This window comes from Papaver somniferum, chromosome 11 (genome assembly GCF_003573695.1).
Source record: "Papaver somniferum cultivar HN1 chromosome 11, ASM357369v1, whole genome shotgun sequence".
NCBI classification, from domain to species: domain Eukaryota; kingdom Viridiplantae; phylum Streptophyta; class Magnoliopsida; order Ranunculales; family Papaveraceae; genus Papaver; species Papaver somniferum.
In genome coordinates, this window is record NC_039368.1 from 54,718,828 (window position 1) to 54,738,494 (window position 19,667).

Here is a 19,667-nt window from a genome sequence, read left to right on the forward strand (position 1 = left end):
TGGACTACGACCCTGTGGTCATTCGTTTTACACGGAACCGCCTCAACCCACTTAGACACATAGTCTACAGCGACAAGTATGTAAAGATAACCAAACGAAATAGGAAATGGACCCATAAAATCAATGCCCCACACATCAAAGACTTCAATCACTAAAATAGGGTTCAAAGGCATCATATTTTTACGGGAAATGGTTCCTAACTTCTGACAACGCTCACAAGAAACACAATGACTATGGGAATCTTTAAACAACGAAGGCCAGTAAAATCCACACTGCAAAATCTTAGCAGCAGTCTTATTATCACTAAAATGACCCCCACATGCATGTTCATGATAAAAGGAGATAATACTAGACTGGTCACTCTCAGATACACATCTCCTAATAATCTGGTCCGGACACTACTTAAACAGATAAGGATCGTCCCAAAAAAAATGCTTAATCTCGGCTAAAAACCTAGAACGATCTTGCCTACCCAATGTTGAGGCATTCGACCAGTAACAAGATAATTCACTATATTTGCATACCAAGGTGATTGGGAAACAGAGAAAAATTGTTCATCAGGAAAACTATCCCTTATAGGAAGGGAATTATTAGGGGAACTAACAACTAGCCTAGACAAGTGGTCTGCTACTACATTCTCTGCACCCTTTTTGTCTCTAATGTCTGGACAAAATTCTTGTAACAAAAGGATCCATATAATCAATCTAGGTTTAGTATCCTTCTTAGACAAAAGGTATTTCAAAGCAGCATGATCAGTATAGATTACGATCTTCGAACCTAATAAATAGGATCTAAACTTATCCAAGGCAAACACGATGGCTAGCAATTCCTTCTCGGTAGTTGTATAGTTCATCTGGGAATCATTCAGAGTTTTGCTAGCATAGTAAATCACATGGAGTAATTTGTTTTCTCGCTGACCTAGCACAACGCCTATAGCATAATCTAAAGCATCACACATAATTTCAAAGGGTAGGTTCCAGTTAGGTGCCTGGACTATGGGAGCGGTAGTGAGTAAAGTCTTAAGCTTCTCAAAAGCCTCTAAACAAGCATCATCAAAGACAAACTTAACATCTTTAGCAAGAAAATTGCAAAGAGGTCTAGAAATCAAGCTAAAATCCTTAATGAATCGACGGTAAAAACCTGCATGCCCTAGGAATGACTTAATGTCTTTTACGGTTTTTGGGACCTGTAAAGTCTTAATAAGGTCAACTTTGGCTTTGTCTACCTATATACCCTTTGAAGAGACGATGTGCCCTAACACAATTCCTGATTTAACCATGAAATGGCATTTTTCCCAATTAAGCACTTTTTTTTTCTTACACCTAGTCAACACTAATGTCAAATGATGCAAGCACTCATCGAAAGATGAACCATATACTGAAAAATCATCCATAAAGACCTCTAAGAACAGTTCTACCATATCAGAAAATATGCTCATCATACAACGCTGAAAAGTTGCAGGGGCATTACATAGACCGAAAGGCATGCGTTTATACGCGAAGGTACCAAAGGGACAGGTAAAAGTGGTTTTCTCTTGGTCTTCTGGGACAATAACGATCTGATTATATCCGGAGTAGCCATCTAAGAAGCAATAATGACTATGTCCAGCTAACCTCTCTAGCATTTGGTCGATAAAAGGAAGGGGAAAGTGATCCTTCCTTGTGACCTTGTTCAATTTCCTATATTCAATACATACACGCCATCCCGTGGTCACTCGGGTTGGGATTAACTCATTATTATCATTCTGAACTACAGTGATACCTGATTTCTTGGGGACAACCTGAACGGGGCTAACCCACTTACTGTCTGAAATTGGGTAGATAATACCCGCATCTAAAAACTTAAGCACCTCTTTTCGAACTACCTCTTTCATGTTAGGGTTCAGTCGACGTTGCATCTCCCTAGAAGGTTTGGAGTCTTCCTCTAAATGAATCTGATGCATACACACCGTAGGACTTATACCCTTTATGTATGTTATAGTCCACCCTAAAGCTTCCTTATTGTCTTGAAGTACATTTACTAGCCTACTTTCCTGATCACTATCCAAATCGGAAGCTACAATCACATGTAAAGTCTCAGATGGGCCTAAAAACACATACTTTAGAGTATCGGGTAGTGGTTTAAGGTCCAACTTCGGGGGCTTTTCTAAAGAAGGAATTAGGGTAGTTTCAGAAACTGGTAATGGTTCGAACCTAGCTTTCCATCTATCAGTGTCTAACACGGGGGTAGAATCTAATAGAGCATTCACCTGTTCAATAGTGCTATCGTCGTCAAAATCTAAACCAAAATGGGATAGACAACTTTCTAATGGGTCTTCAGACAAAATGTTTGGTAATGACTCCTGAACTAAGGCTTCTATCATGTTCACCTCTTCAACACATGTATCATCTAGCTCATGAGGTAGCTTGCTGACATTAAAAATGTTCATCTCCATAGTCATATTACCAAAAGATAAACTCATCACACCATTTTGACAGTTAATGATCGCATTAGACGTAGATAAAAATGGAAGACCTAAAATCACAGGTATTTGGTTCTCTGGGTCAGGGACAGGTTGGGTATCTAGGACCACGAAATCCACTGGACAAATAAACTTGTCGACCTCAATAAGAACATCCTCGATAACACGTCGAGGGATTTTAACAGACCTATCAGCTAACTGCAGTGTCATCTGAGTAGGTTTCATTTCACCAAGTCCTAGCCGTAAGTATACATGGAATGGCAGTAAGTTCACACTGGCTCCTAAGTCAAGTAAAGCTTTTTCTACCCGGAAGTTACCTATTGTGCAAGCAATGGTAGGAGAACCTGGGTTTTTGTACTTTGGAGTTATGGTGTTCTGAATGATTGAACTTACGTGACTAGCTAAAAAGGCTTTCTTATGGACGCTAAGTTTTCGCTTTCGCGTACACATATCCTTAAGGAACTTGGCATAAGCAGGAATTTGCCTAATTGCATCTAATAAAGGAAGGTCTATGGTAACTTGCTTAAAAACCTCCAATATATCATTAAAGTTCGACTCCTTATTTGTTGGTATTAATAGTTGGGGAAATGCGGCTCTAGGCATAAAATCAGACCTTTCAGGAACCGAATTCACATCATCAGAAACTTTATCAGTCTCCTCATCTACTGGTCCTGAGAGGTGAGATTCTGAGGGGTGAACTACAGTATGTTCACTATCGGGCATGGTTACCTTATTGTCTACAACTCTACCACTCCTAAGGGTTCTAACATCATTCAACTGATTCGATGGTTTTTCACCTAATTCATGAACTCCTCTAGGGTTGGGTTGTGTTTGACTAGGAAACTTACCTTTTTCTCTTAAAGAATCACTTATCAGACCAACCTGGGTTTTTAACTCGGAAATAGCCTGACTATTTTCTTGTCCTATCCTGTTACTAGCTTGTAGACTCTGTTCTACGGATAACTGAAATTTTGCAGTTTGCTGAGTTAACAAGGCGAGAGATTCCTCTAAACTTAGGATTTTTCTTATCTGACTGATTCTGAAACTGAGCTAGTTCTGGAGGATTCTTAGTATAGACAAAACCTGGGGGAGCATTAGAATTACTAAACTGACCTTGACTCTGGCCCTTAGACCACGAAAAGTTCGGATGGTTTCTCCAACCAGGATTATAGGTTTCTGAATATGGGTCAATCTTTTGACGGTTATCAAATCTAGTGTTATTATAAAGAGCATTGGCTTGCTCTTCAATATTCTGGCCTTCCCAAAAAGGCTCCACTCTACCACTAGTCTGGCCCACTTCTAAAGCTTCTAACCTTTTTGCTATAGCAGCAATTTTGGCATCTGATTCATAGCCTCCTTCTACCCTATTAACGTTTCCTCTACTTAAAAGAATTGTTTTCTGGGGTGCCCTACTATTTTTCCATTGCTGGGTTTTTTCGGCGATTTCATTAAAAAATTCCATCGCCGCATCAACAGTTTGGTTTTCAAATCCACCAGTGCATAGAGACTCAACCATGGTCGTTGTGGAATAATCTAAACCCTCATAAAGGATCTGAAATAGCCTAACCTTTTCTAAACCATGATGAGGACACTGGGATAATAAATCATTGAACCTTTCCAAATACCTATATAAAGATTCTCCCTCTTGTTGTGAAAATGTGCATATTTGCGTCCTAATAGACGATGTTTTGTGCCTAGGGAAAAACTTATTGAAAAAGGCAGATGTAAGTTTTTCATATGTCTCAATTGACTCGCAGTCCAAACTATATAGCCACGACTTGGCCTTATCTTTCAGGGAAAATGGGAATAACCTAAGTTTCAAAGCATCATCATCTAAGCCTCTAATTCTTAGAGTACTACAAATTTCCTCAAAATCCTTAACATGGTAATAGGGGTTTTCATTTTCTTTCCCTAAAAAGATTGGGAGCATCTGTAAGGTCCCAGGTTTCAGTTCATAGGGTGCCTCTGTTTCAGCTAACTTAATACACGAAGGACGAGTAGTCCTAGTCGGATTCAACAAAGCTTTTAAAGTTGTCATTTCTGGCACTATCGGAATATTAGGGATTGTCTCCTCAAGAGGACGTTCAAAAACAGACTCTTCAAAAGTCGGACTCTCTAGATTAAGGTAATCGAGACGCTTCGAACTACTAGGTTTCTCTTTAACAAATCTACCTAGTGCGTCTCTTTTACGTTCAGGCATACAATAGAATTTTCTAAATTGGAAGGGTAAAAAACACAGATCAAAGCCGACTCAACCAAATCAAGCCTATTGATTTCTAGCAAACAAAAAGCATGATGGCTCCACTTAGATTGTTTCTAGACCAGCTTCTAATCCTTCGAAAGGGAATTCGTTACAATTTAAGCAAACCCCTCTGGAATCAATCAGAGTTAAAGTAAGTTGAATAGAGGCGAGGGAAGCTTGGTGGAGCTTTGATACCCAAGGACTCATCGGTATTAAAAGGCGGCGCAGTCACGCATTCAACTTACAGAAACCGTCAAGAACTTCGAAGTATGCTTAAAAGAGTAACCAATATTTTTCGAATGACTTTCTTGTTAAGCTCGTTACCCTGTCGGTCTCATTCTAGTCAAAATTTTAGGCTTAGGTTCGTGTAGGTTACGTGTTCCTAAAGCGGGCAAGAAGAGAATGGTGATGAAATCCGAACCCTTATCTTGTATGGAGAGGCCTTGCCCTTTACTAGAAAAATAAATGTCCGTATTCAGTCCTCAACATATATGCATACGAAGGAGTCCAGTAACTCGCTGACAGGGGATTCGCGAGTGTTTAGAATCTTACCTCCCGTTCCAGACAGGGGATGAATCGGTTGTAGTCGACTCAGTCCACTGACTCCGATGTCAAGTGTACGAACCCAAGGTGCAGAGACAATATCGTAATTGTCCTCCTTCTCTGCAAACAGTTTATATTTAAAGTACCCTTCCGTAGGGTAATAAAAAAATAGTGTCCCAAAATCCAAAAGTCCAAAAAGTAAAGAAAAATTACAAAAATAATAAACCCTAATACAGTTTTTTTTTAAAAAGAAAATAAACAAACCCTAAACTAAAATTGTCCAAAATAAAATTGTCTTCTCTTTTGTTCTTTTTGCTTTAATCTTTAGCTCCAAGTCTTTATGAAATCACCAAACTCTTTGGCTCAATTTTCTTTATGATCCAGAACCTGTAGACACAAGATAAATACCCAAAAACGTAAAAAAGAACAAAAAAATAAAAAAAAATCTAAAACCCTAAAAACAAGTCCGCGTCGGCGGCACCAAAAATTGATGTGATTTGTAGATAGTGGTAAAAAGTGATTCGATTCTCGAACTTGTGAAGGATAACTTTAGACTTAAATTCAAAACTAAATAGAAAACTCACTAATAATTATAATAAACACTGAAAAAGTTGGTATCAATATTAAAAGAATACTGAGGCTAAGATTCCACTATTTTCCAAGTTTAAGGTGATTTAATCCAATCTTTGTATTCATGCAATTTTCTCGTTCAACTTGATTCTTACTATTGCAACAAGTAGATTTTCAAAAGCAATAATTGTAAATACCAAGTATGAAGCATCAAAAGTCTTAAACTAAGCATACTCCATCAAAATAGATCACAATTACTCAAATAAAAATCATATTCGATATTAGTTCAAGGAAAATAATCATAATAAAATTGCAATAAATAGATAAAAGAGAATATACCACTTCTTGTTGGAAAAATAGCTTCCTCTAGCGCCTCAGCAATGGGGTTTAGCTCCTCATATCAAAAACATGCTCAAAATATTTATTCATGGCTCCAAAGTGTTTGAAGAGAGTGAAAATACAAGAAAAAGATAAAACGGATTAATTGCAACGTTTATATGCGTGGCAGATCGACTGTTACTAACGATACAGAAGATGTAAGACTGCTGGGAACGATACTATGTGTGTCGTGGATAAACCACACTTTTCTGCGACTGACTTGGGTCGTCTAATGTTCTTCAGCTTCGTCTTCTTCCTCCTGCTGCTGCAACTTTCTCTGCAGCGTGATTTCTTTGTACCAGAGCTTCCCCTAAACTACGTAAAGGCCCCAAAAAAACTCGACTCCCTTGCTCGACATCCCAGCTGCCTATATATACCCACAATAACCCTTTAAAACTCGAGTTAAATCTTCCAAACCTAAATATTTTTCTTCGCCAAAAGTCACGAGAATAACTCTCTGCAGCTTCTTTACGCGTCTTCCAAACCAAATTCAACGTCCCAGACTCTCTCAAAGATAGTCTTAACTTCAACAAAGAATCCTATTTCCTTATCTACCTGTATCTTTCCCGGAATAATCTAAAAATTATTGAGAAAATATGCAACTCTTTGTTTTGATGCAAATCAATAACTACTCATCTTTTCTCAAATCTGGCCGCCTTCCCTTCCCTGTTTAATCAAAATACAATCCAACCCGACAACCAAATCCGAATATAACTCCACCTTCTACCGAATCAGGATGTCCATGATAGTTCCTCTCCGTTCTGCTCCAACACGATCATGCTGCCAATTATGGTCGATCAAAACACCCTTACTAGCTCCATTATACTCTAGCAGGATCATCCCAACTATAATATGCCCTTGAATCTCTTTAAATATCGCTTGAATCTCGAACCCTAATCTGCAGGTGTGATGGTTCATTTTCCGCCAAAACTGATAATTCAAATGTAGAAGATGGTCGCCCCCTATCCAGAGTAGGGGTGCGATTAGCAGCTGCCTGGAAATGGGATGCCCCTTAGTAATTAGGTTACCCCTTATCCAAAGTGAGGGTCCGAATAGCTAGTGTCCTCCCATGAACGCAAAAAACACTATTCTAGCCAATTTCGCCGCAAAATCTTACTTTTCCAAAAACACCTACAAAGACATAAAAAGCCAAAATAAATACAAAATCGAATACTAACAATATACATAATTGAGAACAAAATAGACATATAAATGTGTCTATTAGGTACACCCCCAAATGATTTGATACCCCTATTAGCAATCTTGCACTCGAGTCTCACATGTTTTAGAGATGGATACACGTAATACCTATTTCACCTGGCTTGGTCTGATTGTATCTTATGATTGCCGGGACTAGGAAACTAGTCTGTTATATTTATTTGCAGAGCTTGAATTTATAGCTGGCTGCACATGTCATGCCTTGTTTCTCTACTGTGGAAGCCAAATGTTTCCGAATGCCCATAAGAAGCAAAAAAAACTACGGAGGCCGCTTATGCAGATAAAATATGCCTTAGCAAACTACCGATCAAAAAAAGAAATGCCTAAGCAAATTACCGATAGAATAATATATGTAAATCGAATAAAATGATGTTACATTTGCATCCCCTTGCAAACCTAGTTACATAAATATTGGTCATAATCTCATCTTTTTAACTTGGCCGGAAGACCTTTTATCACCAACAACATGAACATTTGCTTTGATATATAAAAAAATAAAAAAAAAAAATCACAATTTTGCCAAAGTAACAGTTGAATTCTTTATATCTAGCCTGCATTTTCAATTTATTCTTACCAATGAACTGTTATTATTGATCCATACGCACACTGCTGCTAGTAGCTCCATTGACTTTCTTACAATCCGATCTAATTTCTCCGTTACTTCCCGTCAACGGACTGATATTACCCATTTTAATTATTGCTTGGACAAAGTTCTCAAAAAATGTCGTTTGGTTACTGCTGAAACTGTTAACAATCGCAATGCTAGCAGATCCATTTGTTGAAAACAATTCTTGATCAGATTGAAGAAGACCTTGGTTAGTTTGAAGATTGGAGAAGTAGTTATTGTCAAAGCTGTCTGCTGTATTCTGATCAAGGTTGATAAGAACAGACCCATTGCCATTTGGAGGACATGCTTGCTGAAGAGTAGACAAGTAAGTTGTGTTTAATGTCGGGTCTGGGTTACCGGAACGGCTGAAATTGTACAACCGACTAGCAAAATTTCTGCATTGTGCCCGTCCAAATGTGTGTGCACCTGAGAATTACACGAGCATATGTCTTAGTTAGATAATTCATAAAATTGGTAGCATAAATCCCCCATAAGAGTAAAATTTAGTTTAATGGAGAATGACTTGAAAGATGAAATAGAAACTTGGAGGGTATACCTGATAATGCAACTAGATCAGTGACATTTAGGCCTACATTAGAAAATTTCGTTGTTATGTTTGTAAGGCCTTCTGACGGACTAGGTATGGAAGTATTTGCACCAGCTTGGTTGGCTGTTATGCTATCTCGTCTTCCCATTAAAACATTCCATGAAGGACCCCCCGCCTGCACAAATAAGAATCAAGAAACATTCAAGATTTTAATTAATTTGTTCTGTATATGTGGGTGAAAGGGATACTAGAAGTTCTAGCTAATCATATATGGAAGAGATTGAGCATAGAACTGACCAGAGAAACAGAAGCTTCAGCTGATATTGCAAGAATATCAGCACAAGAGACAACACCAGAGCAAGAATTCTCTACTGCAGTCTTAATGCTATCAATGATATCAAATCCCCTAATTGAGTTGGAATTGGGAGCAGCGTTTTTCTCACTTTGTATATTACTGCTATCATCTAGCAAAATCGATCCATCGCACCCCTAAAAGACAAGTAAAGGGAAAATATAAGATCAGAATGCAACAAAATCCTAATAAAAAGCCATACTCAAATGGAAAGAATGCAGAAAAACACGAGAGAGGAACAAGAACAAGTAGATCAGTATCAAATGTGTTTTTTTACATTAACAAAGCAATCGTGGAAGTGTAGTCGAAGGAGACTTGCGCCGATCCGTGGGTCTGATTGAAGTGTCTGTTGAATTACACCTCGAACAATACTCGACACATTCGGACATGTACTAGCATAAAAAGTGGCATTTAGTTGTGCATTTGATGATCCAAAGAGAATTGAAAATGAAAGTAAGCATATTGTGATCTTGAAGACAATTGAGAAAGTTGAGAAACCCATTTTTCTTGATCGCTCTCTATTGTTAATTTGCAGTACTACCTCCAAAGTTAAGTAATTGATCTCAAAGATTGGTGATTTTCGCACTATTTATAAAGAGATGAGAAGGAAGGTAGTAAAGTTCCAATGCATGAACGTGTTAGAATTATTTGTGATTGAATTATAGCTTTTTGACCTCTAGCTAGGAAAGTATATTCTTCGAGAGTAAGTAAGTGATGGTGTTTGGGGACAGTAAACTATAGGCGGCAAATATTAAACTCAGAGACTTTAGACAGGTTTTATAAACAGAAATGGCAAAAACTTGGATAAGTGGGTGTTGATAGTGATACTACGACTTTGGGGTTTACCTATTTGCTCAGTTTCACATTTCTAGGTCTTGACTGTAGAAATAAGGGATATGCCATATTTGGGAAACACACACATGCGTCCGTCCACACTGAAAAAGGATCTGAGCTGGCCTGGCATGTGTTTGAATTATTGATGGGTACGTCAACAGCAACTTCAACTGCTCCGACTAAAAAGTTCCCGGAAAGTTCCTAGAGGTTTTGTTTTTGCCACGAAGAGTTTACTTTAAAGTTCCACTTTATCCAGCATGTTAAAAGTCCTCACTGTCCCAGCAAGTGAGCATGTTAACGACGTCAAACAAGTGTTAAGCTACGGATCGACAGAGAGCAGGTGGCTGCAGTGAGGACATCGATGGATATGCCGTTAATTGTTCCAGCCAATCAACTCTGTTAAACGCTTTGATTATACTACTCCATAAGAACTAAATTTAGTTGGGGTCTGATTTAATGAAGCTTCTTTTTCCCATAATATAAGAATAATCACAATCTTTTGAAACCGCCTAATGCTTTTGCATGCATGTAGATGTAGGGTCCATTGCGTGATATGAACTGAAATGTTAGATATATCGCGGAAATGCACTGTGATGTGTACCGTGAAGTTTTGTGCGAGAGAAAAAAAAAGATTGTGGGCTTCCCTAACAACTCTTGGATTTCTTTGTTGTGCAGATCGTGGTACACATCTTCGGTGTGTGTATCACTACTGTGATATGAACTCGTCCTTGGGTCAAAAACGCGTTTCTTCATGTGCATCAGTTCCACTGGTTCAACTTTTACCACTTCTGCATCCTGGTGATAAGGAAAGTCGCAACTGGTTTCTACCAAGGATTTATTTTTCCACGAATTTAACATACACTGTAATATATACTCTTCATCTAATAGGATCACAAATGGATGCACCAGCTAATTAAACTGTGTCTAATTGGAGATTTATCTATTTATCTTTTGTGAAGAACGAGCCAAATAAGACAAGGAGGCACAAAGGAACAGACATGCAAATTTCAGGAACAACAATCTTGAAAAACAATAGGAAAGAGCCAAATAAGACAATTGATTTACATGTTGATTAGGTGTTGTTATTAATGGGGTTGTTATATAAATGTACCAAACACCATGTGACCATATAACTTCATACCTTTTATTTTATTTTTATTTTTTTGATCACATCTTCATACCTTTTATTGACGATGAGAAATTACCACACAAGGGAAATATACATTCTCGCAAATTCAGTCTTTTTCATTTTTACACTCAAATTAGTAGGCACCATTAGCTTGAGAAGTAGAATTATAAGCACCATCGATATACTGTATATTTGCCTTAAAAACTGGCTGCTAACGGGGGTTATTAATTTACTTGGAGGTGTACCATTTCAAAGGTGCATAATGTTTTGTTTTATCAAGAATTTGGTACACCTCCGGTAAATTGGTACCCCTTATAGTAATCTTGGATTAAAAGCTGTTGGGAAGGGTGAAATGTGTGTCGAAGAAGTTCTTCGTAGAAATTAGAAAGGACTCTTTTAATATTTTACTGGAGATAGTCTAATCCAGATAAAGTTATGTGTAAATCCGTAAATGATTTACTATTTTGAATTTTGCTTGCTTTAATTTGTCATTTTAACAAGGGAGGAGCAGCGTATGATAGTTGATGTTAAAGTTTATTGCAAATCAAGGTATTTGCTTCTAAACAAGTGGACGTAATTGCTTGTAAACGTTAAATAAGTGCTAGCTGTACCTTGAATTTATTCAACAAGTTCACTGGTATATCAACATTAAATAACGCATCAAATCGTGAAAGTCACTTAACTAGATACATTCACAAGCCATCCATTATATATTTTTAAGACATAATTTGGGATTGTTTAATTCACCACCCTGCAGTTCTTACGTATTTCACCATTAGTCCCGGTAAGCGGACTGATATTTCCCATTTTGAACATTGAAGTAGCGAAATTCAGAAAGAAAAGTTGGGAGTCGTTGCTGTAACTTTCAACTATGGATTTTGTAGTCGCGGCCGCAGAATCACTCGAGTAGAGAACTTGGTCAGAAGATAGAAGGCCCTTTTTCTCAAGTAGGTTCTTAAAGTAATGATTATCGAATAAATCAGTTGAGTTACGGTCTAATGCAACTGTTTTATTACCGTCTCCATTTTGTGGACAAACTGACTGTAAATCAGTTACCATATCAGTGTGCATGGTTTGATCGGGTGCGCCACTTCCAGAGAAATTCACCAATCTTGTACTAAATGTTGCACACTTTGCTGACCCAATTGTATGAGCACCTGCATATAATCGACAAGTACTGCAGGGTGTCAATAGACGCATCCGAGACGTACCAGCTTTCAAACTGTTTCAGCTAGTTTAAAATATTATAGTGCGACCAAAACAGTTGCTGAGTTACGAATATACCTGACAAGGCTACAACATCGGTGATGTTAAGGCCAACATCTGAAAATTTGGAGATAATTGCAGTGACATTCTCAAATGGAGATGGAAGAGCAAGATTTGCCTTTGTTTGGTTTGATATTATCCCGTCTCTTCTTCCAAATCGGACTTTCCATGATGGTCCTCCACTCTGCAATTTACCAAATTGTTAGTACTTTTTATCATGTCGGTTATTAAACACAAGCATGCAAAAATGTTGACGTACTAGGAGAACAGATTCTCGAGCTGCCAGGCGAGTATATCAGCACAAGATACAACTCCACTGCATTTATCTTCAAGAGCTTTCTTTATTGTATCCACAACATCATATCCTCGAACCGAATTAATATTCGGGAACGCAAACTTCTCCCCGTCATCACCGTCTAGAAGGATAGACGCATCACAGCCCTGTAAATATGAGATAGATTTATCCATAACATTAGTGCTGCAGAGTAAAATGAGCTTTAATTCATGCAGCGTGATAATGCACAATTGAAACTTACATTCACAAAGCAATCATGGAAATGAAGACGAACTAAGGAAGCGGCCATCCGCATTTCATTTTTTATAGCGGATTTCACTTCGCGACGTACAATTTGAAAAAGACTAGGGCATGTTGTTGCGTAGAAGTTAGAAGTTAATTGAGATTTTACTGAAGGCATACTGCTTAAACACAACATCGCGACGACAATAATTGCTATAGGATTATAAGAACTGGTAATCACAATTTTACTTGTCTTCATCGTCATAATGCTTGATCTATACCTCTCTTGAGATTCCTCTTGGTACTTTGATTGACTACTGCTTCTTCCATTACCTTGAACGAGATATATTTATAACCGAGCACATCGGCAGAGATCCATTGTAATTAAACTCATTATTAAACTGAACGTACCGATGTAACTAGGCTTAGTGATGGCGGCCGCTGCCACATTTAAATTATGATAAACCCGCATTAATCCTTTTGATAATGTTAATTAAGAATAACATGTGCTGGTAATGGAGAATTGCAGCTGACTGTGATTTCGATGTAAACATGTACCAGCTGGTTTAATGGCCACTATTGGATAAAATACAGATTTTACTGAAATCGTCATCTTTCACCGAGTCAGATTAGCAAGTACCAACCACTAATATAAGCAAGCCCTGACGATATCTTAAAGAAAATAGCAACCGCCAGTACATAGTGCTTAGCCTTCTCGACTTTCCACTTCGTTACAAGGCACGCTCAACCTCTATATTTCAATTTTGTTTCTTCAAGTTGAATTCTTGGACATCCCTCATAGTTGGATCTCTTTGATCAAAGAAAGAGAAACGACCACGGTTTACTGGCTGGCCGGTTGGCTAGTTGGTTCTACTGACTAGACAAGCCATCAAGGCAAGCTAAACCAGAAGAAGATCTACCTGATTATGTCACAACTTACACCGAGTAAATGTCCCTTTCATCCGAGGGTTACTCTGGTCATATAACTTCTTTTGATCAGACAGCTGGGGAGGTTATATAACATCGGAACCATGACAGTCTGCATCTACCTATGGACTGGTGGAAGGGGAAAAATTACCGCATTGCTAAACTTTACCAGCTCCAGTAAGATGGCACTTGCCCTGTCTTCAATCATTGACCTTACCAGCTCCCAAAAGGTAAACTGGTAACCCATTGATGGTTAAAATCAAATTCGTTTTATAAGGGATCAACTTTTGGTTTGGTCAATCAAGATTTCACATTACAAGTACAGAAGATGGCAAGAGTGAGTGAGAGACAAAGTGACTGGCTGGGGAAGATAAATTCCAATTATACCTATCTCGTGTGATTATGACAAATTGCTCATAGTTGCATACAACAATTTTAAGAATACAGTAAGCAATACATTCGTCTAGTAAACTGTTTCCTGTAGCCAGTTATGAAAAAGAAGCTTTAAACACCATCAGTCTGAATGGTCAAGTCATTTATTCCTATGTCATGGTACAAACCATGTATGTATTGTAGCACTGGATGATCATCTGCACCCTTTTTCACCTGTTGAGAATAATAACATAAGAGTTTGACCGCAAATATCGAATGTTCAACAAATTGCAAAAACGCAAACTTGCATCTCTAAAAAAATTCAATAAATGAATAGAGCAATGAAATTCCCCGCCCTATTGCTGTCAAGCAATATTGGCCACACGTCTAAAGCCCAAATCCAAGGGTTAAATATTTTTGGGCGGTGGATAGGGCGGCAAATAGCTTTTTTGTAACATAAACTAAAATTTAGCCGTATACTTATTCTCAGTATACTTGCCTGTATGGATAGTGACCCAACAACATGACCTGGTACCAATTCCCAAAACCGGGCTTCAATAACTTCAGAGACATCCTCCAGAGCAGAAATCTGGCCACAATTATATATTAATGGTACTGAAAGCTGATAATAAACACAGTAGGTGAAGAAGAAATGAGTAAAAGCTGATTGCAGATTGGACCGTAAATACCTGTCTATGGCACTTGCTCAACGCGGAAGAAGGTATGTTCGGTGGTGCCATTTGAAGTAAAATGCCACCAGTGGTTCTAAAGAGTGGCTGGACAAGCAAAAATACAGTAACTGAAACCAGACCTAAGCACAGGACTTCAGCATTCTTAACCCTGAAATGATATTAATATCACAAGCTGTCGGCGAAAATATCAAAAATAAGATAGACAATAAAAAGGACTGGTTTTAAGATCTACCCGAGGGTCAGTAACCAAGATGCCAATATCAAACCTGCACTGGAAAGGACAACGAAGATAGTGGAATTATTTTAGAGTGAGTGCCATTGAATCTGACAGCTTTCAAAGTTAAGAACATAAAAAAATAAAGAAAGGAAGTATCTGACAAAATATATGGATATATACCTATGAATAGAATCTGCAAGAACATGCAAGAATATTGAATGGTAATTCATATCTTCTGGTTTCCTGTATACTGGGATAACACAGATTATCAGAAACCAAAGAACAAAAAGATCACTAAGATCACTATTTAATTAGGTGTTTATACCCCAGAAATTGGAGCACAGAAATATTGACCACAAATATAATTAGGCTGTTCAATCACGCACAAAGGTTAATCATAAGTATGCGATGTTACATGACTATCACGAGCAACACCACAAAAAATTACCTAAAGACAAAAATGCATTAAACATGGAAAGTTCCCCTTATCAACTTATCATACAAACATTGCAGATTAAATGAGGAAAAAAAACTTCAAAGACTGCTTGCGAACTGGGTAGCCTTTCCAAATAGGACACTGTATAGCCCCTATCTAAAATAAATCATTTCTCACATTGAACTGATGATGGAACAAGTTTTTCTGAAGCAACTTACCAAGATTTATACGTGCATAGCTCCGAAAGAACCAAACACCAAGTAGGTTAACCAGTAAATTTGTCACCGCTGAAATGATTAAGTAATGCCTGGATGTATGTATCCGTTAGTTAATTTGATAGAATAACTCATAGACGAAAAGAATTATACGAGAAGCCAAAATGGGGCATATTATACACACCTGCGTACGAAAGGAAAACAGTTCTTGATCAAAACATCAATATGGATGTTCATCAAACACAATACATAGTAGTAACAAGCTTCTATCGTTAAGGTTTATGACCACAATGGATCCTAATGCCAAATTATGTGGTATGATGAACAAGTAACTGCTGGATGCATCATGCGCTGAAAGATGATAAAGCAACACCATGAAAATTAATTATAATTAAGCATCCGCAAATGTGATGAGGAACTCACTTGTGCTCAGATTCATCTTGTATGAAGGCATGCAGAGCTTCTACAGCCAAAGAAAATGACAGAAACAAAAGAAAGAGCTGTCTATACATGGAGCAGACACAACAAAAATAATCGTATGTTAGTGACATGAAGCGGAAACTACAATAACAGCTTCAAAATAAAAAGAATGACTTAATCTCTACTTTTTCTCGTAAATAAAGATTAATAATGGGAAAAAAAACGTGTGAAATGTCATACATAATTTGATCACCTTTACAGGGCTATAATACAAATCTACAGATACAAAAACCATTGAATTAACACAAGTTCTGACAACTTTATCATCATGCTAGACTCATATAAGATAAATAGAAGATGAAATCCGCCATTGCAGAAGATAGGAACATTCATAGGAGTAATTAGTGACTAGATATAGCCAACTCCACCAATGTCTTTGTGAGATATGTTAAATAATATCTAAACATGGACGCTAAGAAAATGAAGCATAGACTTGAGAAAATGAGGTGAAGCGCTAGGACAGGATAATCAAAACAACGGAGTATGGAATTATGCGTAGAAGAAGCACAAGGAAAACTAAGTGGGGAATAAAGCAAGATACAATAACTGGGCATATAACAAGATTCATATCAACTTGATATCAACTTGACATGGTTGCAAGATTAGCTACTTCCTACTTGTCATTCATCACTAGAATCTTAACTCCCCCCTCTTCCCACGTGATTTTTCTCTCACAGTTTCTCATTCAATTAAAAGGCAGTCTCTAACATAGGGATGTTGGAGTATTTACAATGCAGTGCATCTTTTCACAAGTGGCTAGAGAAGGTTAGAGAAGAAGTATCATTAATCATGATCATGGGAAAAAGTGGTAATCATACAGTTTAACAAAGTAATCTTAACAGCTCAACCAATTAAACAACAACATAAAGAACACTGCTGCAGGAGTGAAGAAACTTACAGCATTAGTAAAGGCAGCTAGCACTTCTAGCCTCTTATACCTGAAATAAGAGAAGCTCAAAGGATCACCAATTACCAAAGTAGATTCTAAACATATTATTAATGGCATAGTTAGAGAAACCATGGTTAGCATCATAGTCCATTATGGAATACAAAGCAATATGGAGACTAGTGAAAATAAATGTTATTAGTTTGTTTCAATCTTGTTGCAAACAACCAGAGTTGAGCCAATTTTAATCTGACAGTAGGAATTGGGCTGTAGACGAGTTCAAATTTTACCATTCTACTGAGAGGAATCTGCACTCTTAGGCCACTTCTGGACTCATTCATGATTCATCCGAATTTTCTAACTTGTTTAATGATCAAATTTAAGATGGGAGAAATACTGCATTCGAACACCAAATGGTTGGATATAACAACTCACCCATAAGTGTAGACTCCGTCAGGCTTCTGACGAGAAGATGCCATTGCAAAGAGGGAAAACGTTAAGAGTCCAGAACCGAATGTCAAATGAAATGCATCGGACACCAACCCTTGAAAAATACAACAACAGAAGTCAGGAAGATTCCCACGTACACTAACCAATTGACAAAAATAAATTTTGCATAGATGATAAACCAGTGATGACACACACAAGACATTATTACTGTAGCAGATGCCAATCAGTTGCTCATACCAATTTGAGTATAAATATACTCATTAGACACCAATGTCTTATCATTGTTCCCAAACTAATTGCAACAATAGAATGTGAGAGCTGAGTTTTACAAGAGAATCAGTATACTCTTACCTACACGTCCAGTGAAAACCCCAACAAATAATTCCGCAGAAGAGTAAGCTATATTGAGAGAGATCATAATAAACAATCTTTTCATAGGTCTATTCCCAGACCTAATTATTCGAAAAACTGATAACAAAAGCATCAAAATTGAGAACCGATTTCCTCCATCTTTATCTCTAGTTTCAAATTTGGGGAATCCAGTAAACGGAGTTTTATCAATTTCTCAAACACTTCGAGAGAGTAATGGATGACTTGAATCATTGATGGAGATTGGTGTATGTGGTGTTTCAACTGATTGGCGGAACGAAGGTAGACGAGTGTATGCAAATCTTCTATCACTTCCAGTGATTCCAAATTCTTCATTATTCCAAGATTGTTGTTAGTGATTTATTTTTGTCTTCTTCAGATGTTGTTTTATAGTAATTGAAAGATGAATTGTGCTTTAAAGAATCGCGTCTTGCAAATACTGGATTCTCCATTTAAACGCGGTTTATTGAATATTCATAAACTAGGCTTCTGTATCCACATATCGAGAACCCTAATTTATATCTGTCCTGAGAGCAACCACAATCATGGAGGGGACTAAATACCAAATCCCATACCAAAAGCTAAATTAATTTAGCTTTGAGAGAGAGCAACCACAGTCGTGACCGACTAAAATATAGTCCGGCGCAAGTATTACATGCGTTTGAATTTGGGCGCAGTTAATATTAACGTTTGAAGTGAGACGCATTTTATACGAGCGTCTGGGTGTGAGCGCAGTTAATATGAACGCTCGATTGAGGCTCTAGTAATATGTCCGTCTGGAAAGGGACGGAGATACAAAGCACGCTCCATAATGGAGCGGACATATAAGTAGCGTATGGTTGGGCGTTGATATAATTAACGTCTGTAATGGGACGGATTCTTAAATAGCGTATGGTTGGGACGTTAGTATAACTAACGCCTAAAATGAGGCGGAGATATTAAGGGCGTTTGCTCTTATGTTTGGTATGCATTTAGTGTTTGGTATGTATCATATGTATCAGTAAAAAGATTTAGTGTTTGGCATGTATCATATGTATCAGTAAAAAGATTTAGTGTTTGGCATGTATCAATAAAAAGATTTAGTGTTTGGCATCAAACCCAAGATCATAAAAATGATACAATGCACACCACCATCCTCAGTTTTGATTTAGTGTTTGGTATTTTGTCCCCTCCATTACGATTGCAAAGGCTATGTATCAGTAAAAAAAGATGGGATAATTACGTCTCACACAGACGGTCATAATACATGCGCGTCACACAGACGCACGTAATACATGTGCCCAGACCTGGCGTTTTTAATAACTGCGCCCCATTGGGACGTACATTCTAATTACGCCTGCTATGGGACGTATGTTTAATCTCCGTCTGGCCTGGCGGTGTTTATAAATACGCCTCATTCATACGCTCTTTATACATCCGCCCCAATATCATACGTTCTTTATACATACGCCCGATGTGAAGCGCCCATTATACTTGCGTCTGTATTCATACGCTCACAATAACCCCGTCCCACTATAACCGATTTTAGTCTGGGTCGGCGACCACATTTGGTCCCAAACCCTAATTATCTGGACTAAATATGACTTTAGTCCGTTCCATTACGGATGATTTGGAGACCAAATTTAGGTATAGTCCCCAAATTTGGTCATGACTGTGGTTGCTCTCAAGTATCTCTTTCTATATGCAATATATTGACTTGAAAACGGAGGAGACTGCTGAAATTTATCAGTTCTGGAAGATCTTCTTTCGAGTCAATACAACGAGTGGACTTTTGACTCCCTTAATTTTTGACGGATAAATTACGCTACTCCTAGTGTAGCTGTATGGGCTTAGCTATTCATTCCACCAAGGCTCAGGGCCATTAATCACTATCTGAAATCCAATAGACGTTCGGATGATACGAAACCAAGTTTTGTTATGCATAAGATAACACTCAATTATTGTATTGGGAAGGTACAA

General features: G+C 37.8%; 2 protein-coding genes and 2 pseudogenes across 2 annotated transcripts; 1 reads left to right on the forward strand and 3 right to left on the reverse strand.

The window, feature by feature from the left end:
* The first annotated feature begins 4,035 nt into the window (after nucleotides 1-4,035).
* Nucleotides 4,036-4,135, forward strand: LOC113325518 (annotated as a pseudogene).
* A 3,584-nt stretch (nucleotides 4,136-7,719) lies between these two features.
* Nucleotides 7,720-9,546, reverse strand: LOC113323113 (peroxidase A2-like). Its single transcript, XM_026571373.1, has 4 exons — nucleotides 9,196-9,546; nucleotides 8,864-9,055; nucleotides 8,576-8,741; nucleotides 7,720-8,445 (listed from the first exon to the last, which is right to left on the reverse strand). Exons 1-4 carry the CDS (start codon nucleotides 9,418-9,420, stop codon nucleotides 8,000-8,002), a joined length of 1,029 nt encoding a protein of 342 aa, XP_026427158.1. The 5' UTR covers nucleotides 9,421-9,546; the 3' UTR covers nucleotides 7,720-7,999.
* Nucleotides 9,547-11,493: 1,947 nt separating this feature from the next.
* On the reverse strand, nucleotides 11,494-13,000 carry LOC113320131 (annotated as a pseudogene).
* Nucleotides 13,001-13,949: 949 nt separating this feature from the next.
* On the reverse strand, nucleotides 13,950-18,264 carry LOC113323891 (metal tolerance protein C2-like). The gene is made up of 10 exons (XM_026572237.1): nucleotides 17,691-18,264; nucleotides 17,325-17,433; nucleotides 16,902-16,941; nucleotides 15,947-16,023; nucleotides 15,527-15,615; nucleotides 15,053-15,122; nucleotides 14,888-14,926; nucleotides 14,653-14,803; nucleotides 14,463-14,552; nucleotides 13,950-14,197 (listed from the first exon to the last, which is right to left on the reverse strand). Exons 1-10 carry the CDS (start codon nucleotides 17,821-17,823, stop codon nucleotides 14,096-14,098), a joined length of 900 nt encoding a protein of 299 aa, XP_026428022.1. The 5' UTR covers nucleotides 17,824-18,264; the 3' UTR covers nucleotides 13,950-14,095.
* Between the last annotated feature and the right edge of the window lie 1,403 nt (nucleotides 18,265-19,667).

Coding starts and splice junctions, on each gene's coding strand:
- LOC113323113 (XM_026571373.1), bottom strand. CDS start 9,420: ATGGGTTTCTCAACTTTCTCAATTGTCTTCAAGATCACAATATGCTTA. Junction 9,056..9,195: donor TCCACGATTGCTTTGTTAAT/GTAAAAAAACAC, acceptor CTTGTCTTTTAG/GGGTGCGATGGATCGATTTT. Junction 8,742..8,863: donor CTGAAGCTTCTGTTTCTCTG/GTCAGTTCTATG, acceptor TTATTTGTGCAG/GCGGGGGGTCCTTCATGGAA.
- LOC113323891 (XM_026572237.1), bottom strand. CDS start 17,823: ATGCTTTTGTTATCAGTTTTTCGAATAATTAGGTCTGGGAATAGACCT. Junction 14,927..15,052: donor CTTGCAGATTCTATTCATAG/GTATATATCCAT, acceptor TGTCCTTTCCAG/TGCAGGTTTGATATTGGCAT. Junction 14,804..14,887: donor TCTTGGTTACTGACCCTCGG/GTAGATCTTAAA, acceptor ATATCATTTCAG/GGTTAAGAATGCTGAAGTCC.